Source organism: Tachypleus tridentatus, chromosome 6 (assembly GCF_004210375.1).
Source record: "Tachypleus tridentatus isolate NWPU-2018 chromosome 6, ASM421037v1, whole genome shotgun sequence".
Lineage (NCBI taxonomy): Eukaryota > Metazoa > Arthropoda > Merostomata > Xiphosura > Limulidae > Tachypleus > Tachypleus tridentatus.
The window spans coordinates 80,217,263-80,237,621 of record NC_134830.1 but is presented as its reverse complement, the minus strand read 5'-3'; the positions used below and the strand labels follow the sequence as shown (position 1 = coordinate 80,237,621).

Sequence of the window (20,359 nt, the reverse complement as noted above, 5' to 3'; positions counted from 1 at the left end):
GTGACATTTAAAGAATTTAGAGAAAATTAAGAATTTTGCTTTTATTTTAACTTTTGTCTTACATCAAGCATTGTGACCTGCAGTGTTAACCATTATTGACTTCATAAGCCCAATTTGATCAGTTTGCATAAACTTTACCTACACTAAGTTAGAAATATTTTGTTTAATTTTAAACAGCTTTCCAAACAAGTTCAAAAGATTTGATTGGTCTGATTAGTTGTGGTTTGAAACTGCTAATCAACAGTCTCTCTTCTATAAGAAGCAGCTGTGTCAAGTAGAATTGGGCAATTAACTTAATTAATCAGTATAATTGATTACGTGTGTTAGTGTCATATAAAATAATCATTTAATCAAAATTATGTTTAAATTGATCAGTGTCAATAAAATAATCACTGATCAAAATCAGTTTTTCTGGTTATTGCTCTTTTTAATTATTTCACTGTTTAAGTATTGGAAATATTGCCATTTGGATTTCTCATTATTTTTTATTATTTTGAGGTTTTTCAACTTAATTGATTAGTGTTACAATTAACAAAAATAACCAATTAATCAAAAGTACTGTTTCAGATTGTTATTTTTATTTATCCAATAATCAGAGTCTCAAAGGAGAAAAATTTATTAGTTGAATGTAATTCATTGACAAACCTGACTCTTAATTGATTACTAAATTTCACTAATTACTCATTTTTAATCTCAGGTTCACCTCTAATCCTAAAAAGAGATCTAAGCTCATATTAAACACCATGCAAATATGTTGGCATAAGCAATGTTAGGTGCATTGAAATTTGCTTTCAATGAACATAATGTAGTTATTCAACCTAACCAATTTAAAATCTTGATCAGTGTTTATTGCAATCCCTCTGTGTTAACAGACTGAAGCAATAATGTAATTGTACCCATTTTACTTTTGCTTGATTTCTCTTCTGAGAAACATTCACATGTTAAAATGTGAAAAATGTAATAAGATTATTTTGCTTGAATTAACACTTTTTTAGTGTTACAGGTTACAGTGTTTAATGTTTTTATTGTTTGGAGATGTTTTTATGCTGTGAACTTGAATCCTGTGATGATCAAAGTGTTCTGATATTCTTTTTTTATTTTCATTAAGTAGAATCTTTGTTTTTGATATTAAAGATAAAAATTATCATTGTAGCCAACTAATATAAATATTTTCATTATACTAGTGCTTTCCTGAAACAGAGTGAGCTCTCATAATGTTTATTAAGTAAACTTTTTAAAGCTGCTTTATTATGAAAAGGTTAATTAATATAAATCAGCATTAACTTAGTACATACTGAGTTTTGGTTTTCATGTGCCTCACTATGAAGTGGAGTTGGGCATATTGACTTGCCCTTATCTGTCTGTCTGTTCTAACCTTCTGGACAGGATATCTCATAATTAAATTAATTAAATAGATGGATTTTGGCCAAACTTATATAATATGTACTACATACAAATTTCTAGACATGATTAATTTAAAGGTGAAGATCAAAGTATAGCATGAGTGTTTTATAAACAAATTTCTTTTGTTACCCTTAATTCTTCATCTTTGAAAGAAACTGTGTATTTGGACTATTTTGTACAGTTACATTTTATAATCTACTACTATTTAACATAGTTTCATTAGGCTAACTTTACTCACTGCATTTTTTTCTCTGTTTTCTAGTATTCGTATTTTACACCTTAAATATTTTTGTGGTGTATACTATGAACGTATTTGTTATTGTTAGTAACAGTTGAGTGCCCTAAAGAGTCTTGTGTTTTTTTGTTTATTTTTTGTATCAGATGTCCTTCAGATGAAGAAGATGACTTAGAAGTATACTTTGAGAAAAAGCCACTTACACATAAGAAAGGAGAAATTGGAGAAGAGCAAAAAGGCTACGAAAGAGTTAGTTGTACATCTGGTAGTGAACCAGAGCAAAGAAAATCTATGGAGTCAGATAAAAACTATCCTCAGAAACATTTCAGTCAAAGTAATGGTGATTTTTATTACAAACAACATGCTCCACATAAAACAAGCATTAATAAACCACAAGGTAACAGTGAAAATATTGGTCTAAGAGATTATTATAACCAGCTAGCTTCTGAGGCAGAATTAGAAGAGTTATGTAAAACAGATGGAAATATAGATCATGATACAAGTAGGTTACCTGACCAGAAAGACCATTATGGTGACATGACTCGTGTTCACAAGGACAGTATACAAACTGCTCGTTTTGCACAGTTGTCCAAATTGAAGGAAAACCAGAGGAATCCAGTCAATATTTTATACATGCAACAAGAAGATGATAGTAGAGAAATGGTTGGAAGTAAAAACCAAGAAAAGGTTAATATGAATAAGTTGAAAGATAATCCTCTTGAAGAAGAAGAAGTTGCCACTGCTGTTGCTCCAGCCAATGTAGTTACAACCACTTGGCTGAAACAACAACAACAACAGCAACAACACATTTATGGAAATTTTTCCCTGCATGGTGATTCTGGTGGAACTACTCCCATTAATGGCTCAGAAAATGCTTTAGCTTCTCAATTGTTAAACATTCGCTTGGCTCTTGAAGAGAGGAGGAGAAAAATTGAGCAAGATAAGAAACATATGGAAGCCCTGTGGAAAAGACATAGACAGAAATTAGGCAAAGCTGCATTTCTGCAAGCAGTCTCTAAAGGTGTATCTGGTACTCCTGATAATGGTACTGGAAAAGAAGAGGCTGTTGTGGAAACAACTTCTTCAACAGAAAACACAAAAGTAGAGGTTTCAAGAAGTATAAGCAGACAGTTATCTGCACAAGAACTGGAAGAGGACTTGGAATCTGTGAAGGAAAAGTGGTTGAATAAAAACAGAACACAGCTTGAAACTACGGTTGTTGCAGATGAAGAAAATCTAAACCCTGAAATATTTCAAAAGTCAATAGATCATATTAATAACAGCTTAACAGAATTGCAGGCAGACATTACAAGATTATCACAACAAAACATAATTCAGCAATCAGATAAAAATCAAATTGCACCTGCACCTGGAATAGAACCTTTCTCTCTTTGTGGTCAAGAGCCTTTTCAACAATCTCAGCAAAAAGTACAACCTGCCCCTCTTCAACAACAATTCCAACAACCCCAGGAAATATTAAGTAGCCATCCAACACAGCAAGACTTTCAAGATCCTCAACAAAGATTACCTCCTAACAAAATGCAAATGCAATATCAGCACCCTTTCAAACATAAACCATCCGAACAAATGTCAGATGTGAAGAGAGGTCAGTGGACAGATATAGTACGTCCAGACATGATTGGGCAATTATTCACCAATCAGCAGCAACAATTAAATATTTCTTCTCATCATGATCATTGGGGTCAACCAGTGGTACCAAGAATTCCGCATCAACGTCAATCTCAGCCTCCTCCAGTAATGATGTCTGGACATTCTTTCATGGATGAACAAACACAAGGATTTTCTTTGCAACCAGAACATATTAACTATGAATATCCTGGTTACCAAAATGGATCTGCAGAAATTACAGGTTCAGATGAGCAGAATTATCAACCTTATAGTAGTATTACAGGTCCTGTGCAGTATCAAGGATTAGCATATCCTTTAATCCCTGCTTCACTTCCCAACCTTTCACAACAACAGCAGCCATTTCAACTACATGAACAACCACATCCTTTAATGCCTCATTTTTTTCCAAATCAGATGACTGCACAAGTACAACAAACTCTTTCACAAACAACTTTGCCATTGTCACATGTACAGAAGGATACTAAACAAATAGTGGGGGTAAGCAAACCAGCTGTCCAACTGTATGAGCATAAAACTCAGATACTAGAAGTTGATGAATTTGGACGTTCAGTTAAAGATAGTCGACCACAAATAGGTAAAACGTTTAGAGTTCATAAGCCTAAAGTTGTTTCTTCTCTTACTCCCAAGACTGAAGCAGTTCCTGTAAAAACAAAGCAACTCCCTTCACAACCAATTAAAAATGTAGAAGTTTCAGATAAAGGCTTTTACATTTCATTTAACAATGCTCAGCCTAAAAAACCAAAACCAAAAGTACAGCCACATTCTCTGAAATCACAAGAATCCAACTCAAAAATGCAGTTTTCCAAACTTCAAGACTTAAAGCCATTTTCATCAAGAGAAGAAGGTTGGGTAATTGATTCATCACATCATAAAACTGAAACTTTGGAAGCTGAAAGGGAAAAACCTGCTGAGTCTAATAATACTCTTGCCAAAACCCAACATCAAAACAGTGAAAAAGATGTATCTGGTGTAGGGTTTGTTATAGGAGCTGACTTGGTTCATCCTAATCCAGTATGATTTACTTTTACTACTGTTTCTAAGAAAGATGAGATTACATCTTGTAATGATTATTTACTGAAAAAAAATTATTTTGTACAAAATGATAAACTTGGATCTTTGCAAATTTTATATTTTGGTAATTAATTTAGGAATTAGAAATAACTTTGTGATATTAAAACATTTAACATCTTTCTCCATGAAAAATTTACTTACGTTTTTCTAATCTCAGAAATAACACCCATTATCTTTTATTTAGAAACAATGGTAAGCCATTGGAGGGAAACTGATATTTTCCATGCACAGTGAATATAGGATTAACTTCACTGACCTATGAAATTAAAAAACTGAGATAACTTTTTAAAAGGATAAATTAATTTTAATTTTCACTGGCTGATTAAGTTAAATGTTTCAGGATGCTGAAAGTGAAATGCAGAAAAAGAAGGAGATGATCATGATGATGTCTTTGAAGCGTAGAGCAGAGCAGGAAAAAAAACGAATAGCTAAGGAAAATTCAAATGCAAAGAAAAAAGAAAAAGAAATGTAAATATATGTTTAATGTAGCCTAAATATCATAGAATGAGAAAAAACATTTTAAGTGTAAGTTTTGGTTTTGGTAAGGTTTTGGAGAAAATTTATTGTTGGGTAAATTAATACTTTAGAATGAAATCAACTATTTATGTACAAGGTTTAAACATAGTCCTCACCTACCTAAACATTGTTTATTGTACATGCATATAAGTAGGTAATAAAAATTTTTAAACTTCATGATTATTTTGCCATAAATAAAACATATACAGGTAATATTTATAAACTAGTGAAAGCCCTCTTTCTATCAGCTTGATATTTTGTGCATCCTATTGAATGTAATTCTTTAGATAAATATTTTTTCTCTAAGTTTATCTGGAATTTTTTTATGTTTTGAAAATTGGTTTCACTGAAATGTTAAAGGTTTTGAATATTTAAAGACAGTTAAATTACAGACATTAAACTACCACAATAATATTTAAGAAACTCTATGTAGGGCTTTTTTTTTTTTTTAACAAACTTTGCAATAATTTATCATCATTATTTAAGTTTGTAGTGTAGTATTGTTTCTGTGTATCATAGAATAGCTGAATGTGTTTAAATGAAACATAATGTGTGTTTTATGTTCCATTATTTGTGTGACATATCTTACAACTTAGGAAACTTTAAATCACCTGTACTGTTTGGTTAACACACTCAGGTCCAATCCCAACTGTAGAAAAAGAGCTATTTTAGTTCATTACATTTGCTGTTGCATTCTTAATTAAAGACTAATTAAATATTCAGTGTCTGATATCACAGAGTGATATAATAGTTATGAACCACCATGGTACTTCTAAATGTGGAAGTTATCATTTTGTGTGAAGTCCTGGCTTACGTTAGTAGAATTTAATCTAAGACATTCTGAAGAGAAAATACTTTGTTGTCTTATACATACATTAGTAATTTGCTAAGCAAGTTATTGAAAATGATATTGTGGCTGATCAGAAATACAGTAGAAAATCTCACAAACAGCTGCTAGCCAGGGTTAGAGAAATGATGGCAGTGTTCAACAGTTGCTTCTTGTTATATTGTAAAACATCTGTGTTAATGAACTATCATTGATTCACTTCTCCACATGACATAAAAGTGAGGAAGAAATATACCACAATGTAACACTTCATATTCCTTCCTTCCTTCTGTACATTTTCTCCATCAGCATTTAATAAATGTAACTTATTATACAAACAGTTCTTACCTAAATGCATTTGAATAGATCAATTTGATCTACTTAGTTATGTGACACTAATCAGAGTAATCACTGCTGGTAGGTAATCATTTAATTGATTAAATTGCCCAGCTCTAGTTGGAAAAATGTATTACAAATATTGTTTTTCAGTAATGAAATCTGGATGGTGGTAGAATACTTTGGATACAAAGAATGATAATGTCGTTAAGATTTATTTTTTTTTTAGAATTAAAAAAGAAATTCAAGAAAAGAAGAAAGAAGAAGAAAAGACTAGGAGAGAGAAAATTCTTGAGCAATACAGGCAGAGAAAAGAATTAGAAGAAGCAGAAAAAAATGGACTACCTCTTCCAAGTGGATCAGGATTTTCTACGTACCATGATGCTTCAAGTAGGAGTGGAACCCTTTCTAAAAGTAAATCCAGGTCAGTGACAATAGATCCTGGTGGGAGGTTAACCCTTTTGCAGTGAGCTTGGTACAATATATGAGTTTGTCTACACATATGCAGATGTTGAGTTTTTGCACTGTAGCTTCTGAAACAGCAAGAGTATCTTCACAAAATGTGGTAAACTGTTAGTAAATGTTAGAAGTATTTTGTCTACAAAAAAATCTGATTTTTTTATCGAAATATTTTTACTGGGGATTGTTTGTGAAAATAGTCTGTTTCATTACTAGTGTTGAGTACAAAGTGATTTCAAGTTATGATTAAAAACATGTATTCTTCATCCCAAAAATCTCATATTTTATTTGTGTAATCTCTAAAACCTCCAAAATACATTCAAATGCTTGTTTTCTGTAAGATTATATTTTGTTATTTTCTGTACTCTAAGTGGGGTCTGTCATTTAACCAACTTTTTAACCATCATAAAAAAATAAGGAAATAAATATAAATTATGCTTTTTTATGCTAGAATGAGTACATTTTATAACAAAAAAATACAAATGTTTAGTCTAAGTAGCTTAAGTTACATAACACTATATATGAATATATATATTTATTTTTATTGTATTGACCTTCCAGTCATGCATACCTAACATTGCATAATTTGCATTGCTGCAGAACTCATGCACCCATGTTATGTATCCAGTAGTATAAAACTGACCTTTAGTTTTCCCTGTCTTGGCTGTGTTTTAGTGGACTAATATTTTGTAATATAGTCACATTAAAATTGTTATACATTATATACATGTATGTGGATTATTACTTTTTATGAATAAATTATTAAACTTATGTTTCTTAAAATATAGAACAACAAATTAAATACTAAAGTAGCAATTGTCTCTTCTTATCATGACCTTTTGTACTTTGTTGCTGCTGCAATATAGATTGCTAAGACTTAAAATTTCACATGTGAAAGATATTAAACAAAATGTTTTCATTTTTTATATATACAGTTGAATAACTAAAAATTCACGAATAACTACACTGATACCATAAAATTTCACTAATTTATTAAGCTTAGTTACTAAGATTTATTTAGATTTTTAAAAATATGAAACTTTGAGCAGACTAAATACACAATCTACCTCCTTCAAAATGTAAATATTAAAATGGCTGAGAAAAACCACTCTGGGGACATTTTAAGCTGTTGATTGGTTATTCACATGTAATATACTGTAGTAAGAGTATATAAGGGACCATTTAAAAAAATGAAAAGAGTTGATCAGGGATACTACGTTTGATTCAGTACATAAGCCACATCTCAGCAAAATTAAAAGATATGAGGTGCTTATTTTATATTTTAGCTTGTCAGCATTATTAATTTGAGTTTCTAATTTGTACAAAATTATAGACTTAGTATTTTGACATCACAAACATCTAATTTTAATCAATGCTGCATTCAACATACTGTGCGACTTACTAAAATCTATATTCAAACATGTTCTTTTAATATTTACTTTTAAATTAAGAAATTAACTTGTATATAATATTAAAGCTTGAATTATAATCTACAATTTGATTCCAAACTTATTGGCATAGATTTTTAAAATGGTACTTCAATAAACTTCTGAATGCAATTTAACAAACACGATGATATTGCCTATGAACTATGATTCATTGCAAAAGGATTAAATAAAGTTACAGGAACCTTTTTTTGTTTTTAAGCAGTTTTAGTAGATTAAGAACATAACTTATTTTTTGTTGTTTTATTGTTAAATAGTTAGAACTCACTTATTATACAGAAAAACCTATTGTCTTGCAGTTATAATTATGTTATGTTTCAGGATGACCGACTTAGAATATAGCTTAGTACAAGTGTCAATGTATGAAGAGTATCTTTTATATTTCTCAACATGTTTTTATAAGGTTTTGATGTAATAAAAATGGTGAGCTACAGTTTTACTTCTTATCTAATAGGTCTACATCTGCTTCCAGACCTCGACCTAAGTCAGTTAATGTTAGTAATCTCAGTCAAGAATCGTCATCTTTTGAGAGTTTTGATGCAACACGTGTTGGAAGAGGATCCCATAATAACCTTTTAAGTAAATGACTTATAAATAATACAGTAAATTTTTTTGCAGTTGAAGTTGGTATGTGCTATGTGAACTAAAGATAATTATTGTTTTTGTTTCTTTAGTTAAGGTAAATATTGTATTCGGTTGATGTTTTCATTCATATTCTTCAGATAATGTTTTACATGATATTCATTAGAAGTAGAAATACATGTTGAATTTAGCTGATGTAGTGTATGTATATGGTGATAGAAGTATTCATACCAGTATGACATGTTCTGTGCATTGAAAAGAAGCAAAAATATCAAGAAACAACAGTATCTTATATGAATGCTGTTCTTGTAGCAGTTTGTGTTCAGTTACCAGAATCCTTCTTGTTTATAAATATTCCCGCTTTTGTTTGTTGAGAATCAGAGGTCACAACAATAAATTACTTTATGAAAATTAAAAACATTTGAAAATTTTTAAAAATTGCAAATATTTTTGTTTATATGATTCTTACACTTTGTGATGATGAAAGTATTTTTTAAATACTTCTGAAATCTTAAAAAATCTGAGTGTACAATATCCTTAAAAAACAGTTGTATATTTGTCAGTACCCCATTGTTCAGATCATTGTTAAAAAAGAAAGTGACATTTTGTTAAAACATCTGTGTATATGTAACATAAAGAACAATATTAAATATTAGTTTTAATCATAAACTAGCTTTATAATTGGTTTATTTTTCAATTTCTTTAGTTTTATACCTTTACTTTTAAAAATAACATAATTAATAGCTTGTGATTTTTTTCAATAATTTGTAGTTAATACTGATGTCAGGCTCACAGTATACTGGAATAATGTTGATCTGTATAAATAATAATGCTTTTTGTTTCAAAGCAAAAGTTAGCTTGAAATGAAAAACTGTTTTTTATGATTTTTGCAAAAGGCATTAATGTTCTTTTTGTTTTGCAAAATTTGTGTAGTACAAATACATTCCTTTTTTACTAAGTTTTATAATACCAGCCAAAGTGTTTTTTGTCACTTAAAAACAGTTGTGAAATTGTTTGTTGTCAAAATTAAACTCTGGAAACATAAATGTAACAAGTTTGAAGTGTTTAGATAAGTTTAGTATGAATTGCAAAATAGAATTATTAATTAAATGCTGAGGAATTTTATGCTAAACTTTAAATTCAGTAGTTTTACCATAGAAGTCAGTATCTGATGTTTACTGTCTTTGGCATAAAACATGATTTAGATATATTGCATTAACACCTCTTAACCTATTTCATCATTACATATAAGTGCTGTAAGTAAAGTAACAGAATTAATGTAATATTCTGATATTCCATTGTCTCCTAAATATAGCAATGAAATAGGAGAATTAACTATGGAAGGTCAATTTTACATGCATGTGTTTTGGTTATTTTTTCATTACTTATCATACATGGCTTAACTCTCCAAAATAAATTAATAAAGAATTAAGAGAGGATAAGCCAGTTTTGTGCAGAGTAAGTGCTTGTGCAATATGACTAATGTTACTTAAAAAGTTGACCTGGAAATTTATCTTTTCAACACTCATATGTTTTTTCTGATTTAAATCACTATTATGCAGTCTTAAAACAAACATTATTAGTTATAGTCAAATATCTGTTAAGGAAAAAGTTCTGATTAAAGCCTAAATTAATTTGATGTAGGAATAATTTTGTGAATGGCCTTTGTCAGAACTGGCTAAGAAAATGTAAGTAATGAAAAAGTGACTCAAAAATAATTGAGCATTTCAACAAGAACATGAGTACTGCCACTATGTTTTAAGTCTTTAGGAAGTTAAATGTAACTCAATAGGTTATTTTGTTTTAGCAGAGGATGTTGACCAAGAAGACATTGACTCCTTTTATGGTTATGGTGCACCTCCAAAACCTCAAGTCACAAGTCCCAGTTGTGGTTCTTATCATAACTTCCGACATCCTCCTTCCCCATGTCAAGCTCCTCCAAGCTTGCCAAGTGGACGTAGCAAGGGTTCAGGTCCATCAAGTGATGGGGCATCTGATACTGGATCTACGTCATCAGCAGTCACCTCTGAATTCTTAGGCCCTAAGTTGTTTGTGAAACCTACTTCCAAGTCTAACAGAGGCATAATTACAAATGCTGTAAACACAGTTTTGGCTGGGGCTGTAAATGCTGAAACAAAGAAAAAAGTTTTGGAGGTAATTTATACAACATATCTCTGTATCTTTATTTTGTTGTATTACATGTTTTAGAGTTTTAAAGGCAGGAACTTGGTACTAATCTTCTAGAGTAACTTCTTTTCTTATTTTTGGACTTCCTGTTGCTGTAGTTAGAAGAATAAAACATGCAGCTTCTTTCTAAACATCCTTCCACAATGCATTCCATTTTGGTGTATTTATAAGGTAATTTTGCTTGTTTTTATATCATTGTTTTAGTGGTTTAAGATTATACAAGTTTGCTGAATGTTACAAACTGGCTTTTAATTGTAGATATTTATTAGTCCATTAACTAGAATGAGCATATTTAACTAACTCTGAGTGAAAATAGCTACAATACCAAAATAACAAAATCTTATTAATAGTTGTAAAGATATGTTGATGAAGTTCAGAGTTATCTTAAGTATTGTTGAATTGTGTATCATTCTGCATACAAGAATTAACCAAATGGGTACAAACCATAATCATGTGATTAAACAGTGTTAACAAGTGTACAGTCTATAGCAACACTATATAATAAATTCCGATATTCAGTTATTGTGCTGTGACATATACATGTAATTAATTTTACATCTATTGTATAAATACCACCAGAAGTAGATACAGAGACAGTGAAAAGTAACTCTTGTGCTAAAAATTACTTTTTTACCATTGTAAGTTAGTAATTCATCCCTTATAAATTGCTTATATTATAAAACAAGTGATCTTTGAATGTTAGGTATTCATGGCTGTTCATTTTGAATGTAATACTAGAGTATTGTTTAGTTTATATAGTGCAGATGTTCAACAAAGTTATTTTTAGAGGTGATAATTATGGCTAGTTTGCATACATAGCTTGTGAATGTGAATCACTTGTTGCCTAGTTCAGTTGTTGTGAATTGATGTCATAGCATTCAAACCTTTTGAATTTTTCTCATTACTTTAAGTGGGTATTGTTACATCATAGTGTCTCGTAGTTTATGGAAAGTTCTAGGTTTCACTTGAGAAATGCATATATAGGCAAATCAACTTCATACAAGTAAATTTGTGAAAATAAGAGAAGTTAGAATGTGTGTGAGTACCCATAAAGTGTGATTTCACAATTGTTATTTGTAATAACAGAAATAGAAGAGAATAACTTGTCAAAGAGTATTCAAAATTAATTTAACCTGCCTGTGTGAACTTTGATAAAAAAGTAAACAGTTATTTAAAGCTCTTGAATACAATTGTGATAACCAACATTTATAGTGGTGATTTCAAGTGACTATCACAGCTTTGTATTGTAATAACAGAGAAGAAGAATTCCTCTTTTCATTTGGGTTCTAAAGTAATGGAACTAGCCTGTATGGACATTGATGAAAAAGAAAATTATTTAAAATTCTGGATTCAACTGTGTTTGACTTGTTTTAATATATTATTTAGTGGTTTGTGTTTTGTTTGTTTGTTGTTGACATTGCCAACAAGTCGCAAATACGTACTATAATGAATTTGGCCCATACATACATAAAAACCTGAAATTGAACATTAAAATTGTTTTTGTAAAGCATTACTACAACAATAGTTGTAACACTGCTACAGTATTAAGATCATTGACTTAAAGGTAACAAAACAACTTAACGTAGAGAGTCACTTACTGGTGCCAATTTATAATGGTTGGTCACAAAACCCTTTGAAGTTGTAGTAGAAGTCAGACAAAAATATGGTTGTTATTGGAGAAAGAAATCTTCATAATGAAAGCAGTTGTCAAGTGCAGTGAGCTCCTACAATTAACAATTTGGAAAGTCAAGATCAAAACGTTAAGGTTTTATACTGTGCCTGCAGAGTATACAGTATTCATGGACTGATACTAGGAGATAAATTTGAATGTCTAGATATTCATGATGACAAGAAACCCACTTGAAGTAAAAATGTATTTTAAAGAAGGCTGGTGTGTGTATTAAAACCTTAATTACGAAACAATGTTTCAACCTTAGATCATCTTCAGATTAACAAAGGGAGTTTCCAAATGACCATTGCTTGGTACATGTTTTGGGTATGAAATTGTAGGGAGCATTGCAGTTACATGTTAAGTTATTAATTAATATAGGTGTAAAGGTGTTCCTTTATATTGGTTTAATTTTGGTTACAGTTCTTGTATAAGTAACACTTCTTTGATTTTGCATTTGTTTGTATTTGTTTTCCTACTTAGTATGTTGGTGTTTTTTATTTTTATATTGTGCTTATTTGATTTGCAGTGTTCAAAAGCATGTGATTGTGTTTTTTTTACGTTCTTTGAATCTGGTCTGCATTTTTTCTTGCATATTTTTCCAATATCAAACCCCTCAATGTGGTGAGGGGAAGGTTCTATTCTTTCAATTTACCTCCTCTGGTAATGGGCAGACATTTTCCACTTTAATATGTTCTCCAGTTCTCACTTTTGCTGATTTTTTTATGTGGCAGACAGACAGAAGCAGGAGACCTAGTTTAACCTACATACTGTGTGCTAGGCTAGATAAATACCTAAGTACATTTCGGGATTACTATATATACGAGTACACAACCGTTTGTGTAGGTATTTGTCAGTGTGCTTCATAATTTTATGTGAACTGCTTTCTGCAATATGGATCTACATCTATTGTATATACATATGAGTATATTTATTTCCCATGAAACTACACAGAAAATAACCATGTAAAACTTTTGCCCATGTGTTTTTTTTTTGTTTTTTGAATGACTCCTTACATGTTTTTAGATTTTCTTGAAAATTAATGCAGCTAGTTATCATAGCCCCTAAAATTTCTTTGACCCCCACATGGAGACTCAAATATGAAAATTTTCAAAACCTGAATTTACATTGTTGGTTTGAGTGGTTGTTACATTTTAAGTCGAAGTTTCAGGTAAATTGGCTTGTTGAAGCCAAGTGCATCAAAACACTTGTAATCCTAACTCGTATTTTATCTTTGTATATATTATGTGGGGTCAAAATCCTACATGCTAAATTCTTTGTATATATTATGTGGGGTCAAAATCCTACATGCTAAATTTCACGTCTTTTTGGTGAAAACTGATGGAGTTAAGAAACATCAAGTAGACATACACATTATTTAGTGCATCTGTGAATTACCTGAAAAAATAATGTGTATTACATAATATATACATTTTCTCTTGTTAATGAAAGGAAAAATGTTTTAAAACCAACAAAAGAGTTACTCTTTTTGAAATTGCACACAACATATCTATTGAAATAAAGTACATTACAATCATGTACCCAAACAGATAAATCTTATTTCTTAAGAAAGTGTTTATAATTGTAATTTTTTTCTTGATCTAAAAAAAAACCTTTTTAATTGGTATAAGTTTATAGTGCATGTAGTTGTAGGTTTGTTGTAATGAATAAGTAATAACTACCAAAATTACTGAATGGACAAATTAAAGCACGATATTATTTTAAGTGTAAGTTATGAAGCTATAGTTTCAACAAATTGTTTTAAGTTTTGCTTTTTGATTTCAAACTCGTGTACACTGTAAACCTCCTGTGATAAGGATTTATTCTGAAGTGGAACTTACACTGAAAATGACATCTCCAATCTCAAGATATATATGTATATGTACATAAATTTTCAGTTTTTGACTTTAATTATCAGATTAACATCAACATAATTTGCACTGCAACCTTAAATCATGTTAACTTTCAGTATTATCCTCATTTCACAAATACTATTTATATAATATGTAAGAGAAATTTCTTACTATGTTAATTTCCAAGCATTGACAAATACATCTATCTATGTATATATACATATGAAGCACCAAAATCTGTGTGTTTTTTCTCCCTTTATAATAATTCCTAGATTGCTGTGCTAATCTCAACTAAACTTTATGGAATGATAGTCTGGAACAATATTAATGGGGATTCACAACTCTCTTCACCCACCATTATTGCTGTTATTGAGCATTTATTATATTTGACATAAGTTAACATTAATTAATTAATTACATTCATAGTGGTACCATTTCTTTATACCAAAAACAAAATAATTGTAAAATATAGATCTATATAAACCAAGAAAATCTGTTTGTCTGTTATTTAACTATTACTAGTTCATTGGGCCAATTTGAAGAAAACTTTGTGGGATTGTAGTTTGAAATAAGGAACATATTAGTGAGGGGTTCATAATCCCTTCATCCCATTATTGATGTTATTGAGTACCTATTACTTTTGATATAAATTAACTTTAATTACATTTATAGGTAATTCCAATATTCCTACATCAAGAAAAAGTATACATTCTTATTAAATTTTCTATTCCCTAGTGGTACAGCAGTAAGTCTTCATATGTAGCTTTTCTATAAGAAAACAGCACTCATATTAAATATTTTTATAATATAACACACACAATGGGAGGGGAAGGACAAATGAATGTCTTGTATATCTAGAAGAGCATGCTTATACTCTCTATGGAGAAATGAAATTGCTGCCACTGTTGCAGTTGTACATAAACTCAGATTACGTTGATATAACAATAGCTACAATAACATTGATATGAAGAGCCATTTCTTCAGTTAAATCCACTTTCTAAATTGATCCTGGGCTTTTCAACTTCATCCTGTAGAACTTTTGTGACCATTGACCATCAATTAATTAATAACATTTTTATAGAAAGTTATCCTGGCCATTGCACAATGTATACCATGTTTTAAATATGCACATAGTGAATTCTTAAAGCTTACACAAATTTTGGTGAGATAAGAATTAATACTATAAAACTGTGCTAAGTTTAAATAAATTTTGTGAAAGTTAGGATTTTTGTATTATTTATCATGACATCTACTTCCCACTTTTGTTTTTTTTAAGTTCATAACCCAAACAAATTACAGGTACCTCAACCTTTAATATATGATATTACTTCATTCTCAGCAGTTTGGTGTTTTTCAGTGAACTTGATTCTTTTTAATAAAGATAGTTTTAAGTAATCAAATAGGAATAATGGCTTACACTTTATAATGTCAAAGTGGAAATAACTTTTTTTGGAAAAGAAAGTGCATGACAGTTAAAAAGAATTTAAGCCTTTTAATAAACTAATTCTTTTTCTTTTTTTTATTATAATCCTCATTTTGTCTAATTTCAGGCCATCAGTAATTCCAACAGCAAACATTTTTTGATCCTGTTCAGAGATTCTGGTTGTCAATTTCGAGCTATCTACTCGTACAACCCTGAACAAGAAGAGATCTTTAAACTTTATGGGACTGGGCCTAAAGTTCTTGGTGACCCCATGATGAATGGGTTTTACAAGTAAGAATCTAATTATAGTATGCATTCAATAATATTTTTTATCTTTTATTCTCTTACATATACATGTTCAGGTCATTATCTAAATTCAAATACAAAAATTTGTTGTGTGAATTTCTAATAATACAAACTTTCAGAGTTTTAAATGTGTTTGTGTCCTTACATATATAGTATGCACATCAGAAATGTTTTAATATAATTTTCTACTTCTATGATGACACTGTTGCTTAAATATTATTTTCATTTTTGCTGTTGCCATGAAAATGACTAAAAGTAAAGTAAAACAGCATTAAAAAAACATATTTACCATGGGTACTTGTTTCCTTCTACAAGTTATTAATAAGATATGTTTTCATTGTTTAAATACTTAGGACTAATTTTAAAGCTTAGAATATTTTGGATAATTAAAAAACAAATCATTTTTCTCGATTCTTGTTTTTAAGATGAAACTAAGCTGGTTAGAGAAGATGAAATTTCATCTTAATCACCAGTTTACCTTTTTTTGACACTAATACCAAATTGTTTGATTTACTTGGTTAGTAATTATTTTTCAGACACCACATTTATTATCAGATGTTTTTATTCACAAGCACTTTAGATGAAGATAAAATATAGCAGGTCTGATTAATCAAATTAGACAAATTCTGAAATGAAATATATTATGCAAGGTAACCAAAGCCAAAGTCTTTATTCTTAATTTTAGGTACAACTCAGGGGGAAAGTGCTTTACTAAAGTACATACAAAACATCTTACTGTGACCATTGATGCAGTGACATTACATAACAGCATCTGGCAGGGAAAGAAAGGAATGCCTCCCAAAAAAGACCTACTGTAACAACAATCAAGAGTTTGTTTACAATTTGCCAAGTGCCAAGATCTGCTAAGTTCTGTGATGTGTAGAGTTGCAAGTGCCCAGTACTATAATTATTTCTTTAGTGACATTGCTTTGTAAATAATATGCCAGAGGTAATTAACATTCCATGTGCCAGGCTTGTGAGGATCTCTGCATGACAACTCTATTTCTTCTTAGGATTCCTTACATCTAAAAATGCTTTACATAATAATATTATTATTATCACTTCATCAGAAGACAACGATATTACTCCTGAATGTACAAGTGTTGTGCTCTAGTTTGAATGTTGGCTTTCACCAGCTGTTTTCTCTATTCCTGTGCCAAGCTAGTTTTTACGTGTACACCAGATTGTGTAGTTACAAGTGACTATAACTATTAAAACAGTCATTACACAATGCTTCTTATACTAATTTAGGGTTCCAAAGTGACCTTGATTTTCAGCACCTATTATGAACTGAATATGCTTTTCTCAACAGTAAGTTAAAGTAGCTGGTCTTCTCATTTCATTATTTTCATTACTGATCGAGCACTTACAACTGTTAACACTTCTCTGGTGCTTCTATTTTTCACAGCCAACATTTTTTGAAGGTGGCTTGTGGGAATGAATCTGTAATTGGTATAACTGTATGTTACAAACTTACATGTGAGCTAAGCTGTTGTTTCCTTAGACCCACTTGTGCTCTTGCAAAACAAGTTACTTATGTGCTGTATGTATATAACCAGTGTCTGTGAATGAGCCCTTTACCATAAGTTTATTTAATTAATAAGTACAGTTGCTCTCTTAAGGAAAAATATATAGAAGTAACATTGTTCTGCTATTTTATCATTAATTTAAAACTGTACTTTGATATTTATGTCATGCACAAAAAATTTTATTTATTTTTTACATGGACATTTTATTTTTCACTAAAATATAGAATTGATTTTAGTCCAATTTCCTCTTTGTATTATCAACCTGCAACTCAATATTGATTATAGGACAAGCCTTAAAAAAATGAAGATTGAAGTGTTAATTCTATATTAGAGCTCTAGCCTCAATAATATGTTTAATCTTGTGTTAATTAAAGGAATACTACTTGCCTACATAATAAATTTTAATAAGATGTTAAATACTATGTTAAGCTCTTACATTGAACAAAACATTCTGATATTTACTTTTGTTCACATAAATATCCAATAAATAACAGTTCCAGAGTAATAATATTTTTAATTATTAAGCCTCATATTTTAACCCAACTGTTTTGGTGCTATTCAAGTTTATATTATCTTGATGGCCTTTTCAGATGCATGAGATATTTTTTGGGCTTTATTTATTTCAATTGTATAGCCTTAAAGAATAACAAAATGATGATCATACTATATGCTAGATCTAATGTGTTTCTTTTGGATTTTATAGAATATTGTAACTAAACAAAAAAAAGTAAATAAATGAATTAAATAAAACATTTCTGAAATTTCTGTTTTATTTTGACCTATTTAAATATATTTTGGTAATTTAATGATATTGTTTCTTGACAGTGTGTGTTTTTGTGCAGGCTATGGTTGTTCATCTTCTCTTCCTATGACCAGGTTCAGTCCAAAATGAAAATGCACTTTATATGTAGGAAATCATGAATTTATGGTTAACTCAGTAACATGAAATGTTGTCATTCTGATGTTCTACCATGAAATAGTTCTTGATATATAGTAAGTAAGAAGTTATAGTGATGTTATAAATTGACTTGGGACTTCCATCATGTATACAGTTGCAGGCAAATGTATTTAGGTAGTTAAAAAAGAAATGAGAAAGCCATAAAGAAATTAATTGATATCCTTTCTAACTGACCTTTTGAAAAATATATATTAGAGATTCAGCTTTATAATAAAACAAAAAAATTGTTTTTTTAAGACTCTAAATGGAAGTAAATTAATATGTAGAACTATACACAAACTGTTCTTTGCATTATTTGTGGGTTTTTGGCCTGATGAAAGTGCTCCAGTAAGAAAGCTGAAAGCTTAACAATAAAATTACTTCAACACAGATATCAGTCCATTTATAATTTTGCAAAACAAATTATTAAATAACATGCAAGAAACAAAAGTTAGGATGCAAAACATAATTTAATGGTTTGACAGATTGTCACTCTTACTTTAATATTTGCTTTCATTACAGTCACTAGTCTTTGTTTTTGTTTATTCTGAAAGCATTTCTTAGCATCTTTTCAAAAATATTTTTCCCATGTTCTTGAGTTCTTCAATCAACTTTGTTTGTTTTTTTTTGATACAACAACCTTCAAGTCAATCCACAACATCTTGATGGGATTAAAATCTGGAGGATGAGATGACCAATCTATAACTATACATTTTTTTTAAAACAAAACTCCTTTGATTATGTACACATTTATTTTACAGTTATTGTCAGATGTACGTTTTTAATCATATTTGCCAGTAATTTGCAGTGGATGGATTTCATACAAAATATGTTGATTATACAAACAGTTTTATCAGTTCATGAACTTAATATTTGTATTGATGTAATAATTTGCTGTTTTAATGTAAAGCTTAATATATAATTTATATTTTTCAAGAGAACAACTGGAAATGATAGAAATCACTTTCTTTGTGGTTTTTAATTTTTAAATATAGATAAATACTTAGTCTGGAGATCTTCTCCTAAGTTATTGATACAGGCAACCAAGTCAGTTGTACTACTTTGCTCATTATGGATAGTGGCAACATCTTGCTGATGGATATCCTGAATCACACTGTTTGCTTTGAATATTTACCAACATGGTTTAGTGAGAGAAGTTTGGGTAATCATCCTACTAAACTTTACTCAGGATAGTAGTTGCAGCAACTTAAGGCAACATTTATTGCTAATATCATATTTATAGAGTACTTCAAAAATGTAAGAATGAAACAGTTATAACAAACTTGGCAGATATAATTCAATGTGAAAAAATATTACAGTGACAATTCTCCTTTCTGGAAATTAAAAACCTCTACCTGTTAAATTACTTACTTTTAGGTACAAAATGAAACACCACATGTGTCTCAAATGTATAGAATTTTGTAATATATTGAAACAGGTAAAAACCATCTACTGTAAAAACATATTACTGTGATAAATTTCTCTTATATACTATTCAAAGATTGTAGTTGTTTAGTTATGTGTGCAGTTTCACCAATTATTGCAATCATATTATTTTGGATCAACAGGATAATTTATCCAGATAATCCTTTATAGTAGTTTTTCACCACATTACATGAATAAAATTGAGAGAATAAATACACAGGGTTTGTTTGAAATGATTACTGAAAACAAGCTTAGGAGTAAATAATATGTAGTGACTTTTTGCACCTTGTAATTTTTTTTTTTATAGTACAAACTTGCAGTGCTATTGGGTAGGTTATGCGTGTCAAAGTATTTAATATGCAGACCTCAAAAATTAAGGCATTAAATCTATGGCAAAACAACATCTACTCTGAAGAGATTCTTTCACTTCAAGGTGTACTTAACACAAGCGTCCTCACTAAAAAAAAGAAAGCCTGCATTAAGTTTTCAGGTTTATTTATGTTTTT

The 20,359-nt window shown here is 29.9% G+C and overlaps 1 protein-coding gene across 7 annotated transcripts in view; it reads left to right on the top strand.

The window, feature by feature from the left end:
- Positions 1-18,243, top strand: part of LOC143252897 (patronin-like) — a 104,694-nt gene extending 86,451 nt beyond the window's left edge. For 6 of the 7 annotated variants that reach the window (XM_076505716.1, XM_076505717.1, XM_076505718.1 and 3 more), the window contains 7 exons: positions 1,786-4,300; positions 4,701-4,828; positions 6,268-6,462; positions 8,397-8,521; positions 10,332-10,678; positions 15,784-15,947; positions 16,648-18,243. In XM_076505716.1, the coding sequence (XP_076361831.1) occupies positions 1,786-4,300; positions 4,701-4,828; positions 6,268-6,462; positions 8,397-8,521; positions 10,332-10,678; positions 15,784-15,947; positions 16,648-16,780 (3,607 nt within the window). In that variant the 3' untranslated portion in view covers positions 16,781-18,243. The remainder of the gene's footprint in view (positions 1-1,785; positions 4,301-4,700; positions 4,829-6,267; positions 6,463-8,396; positions 8,522-10,331; positions 10,679-15,783; positions 15,948-16,647) is intronic. The other variant, XM_076505715.1, reaches the window with a different exon arrangement.
- The last annotated feature ends 2,116 nt before the right edge of the window (positions 18,244-20,359 follow it).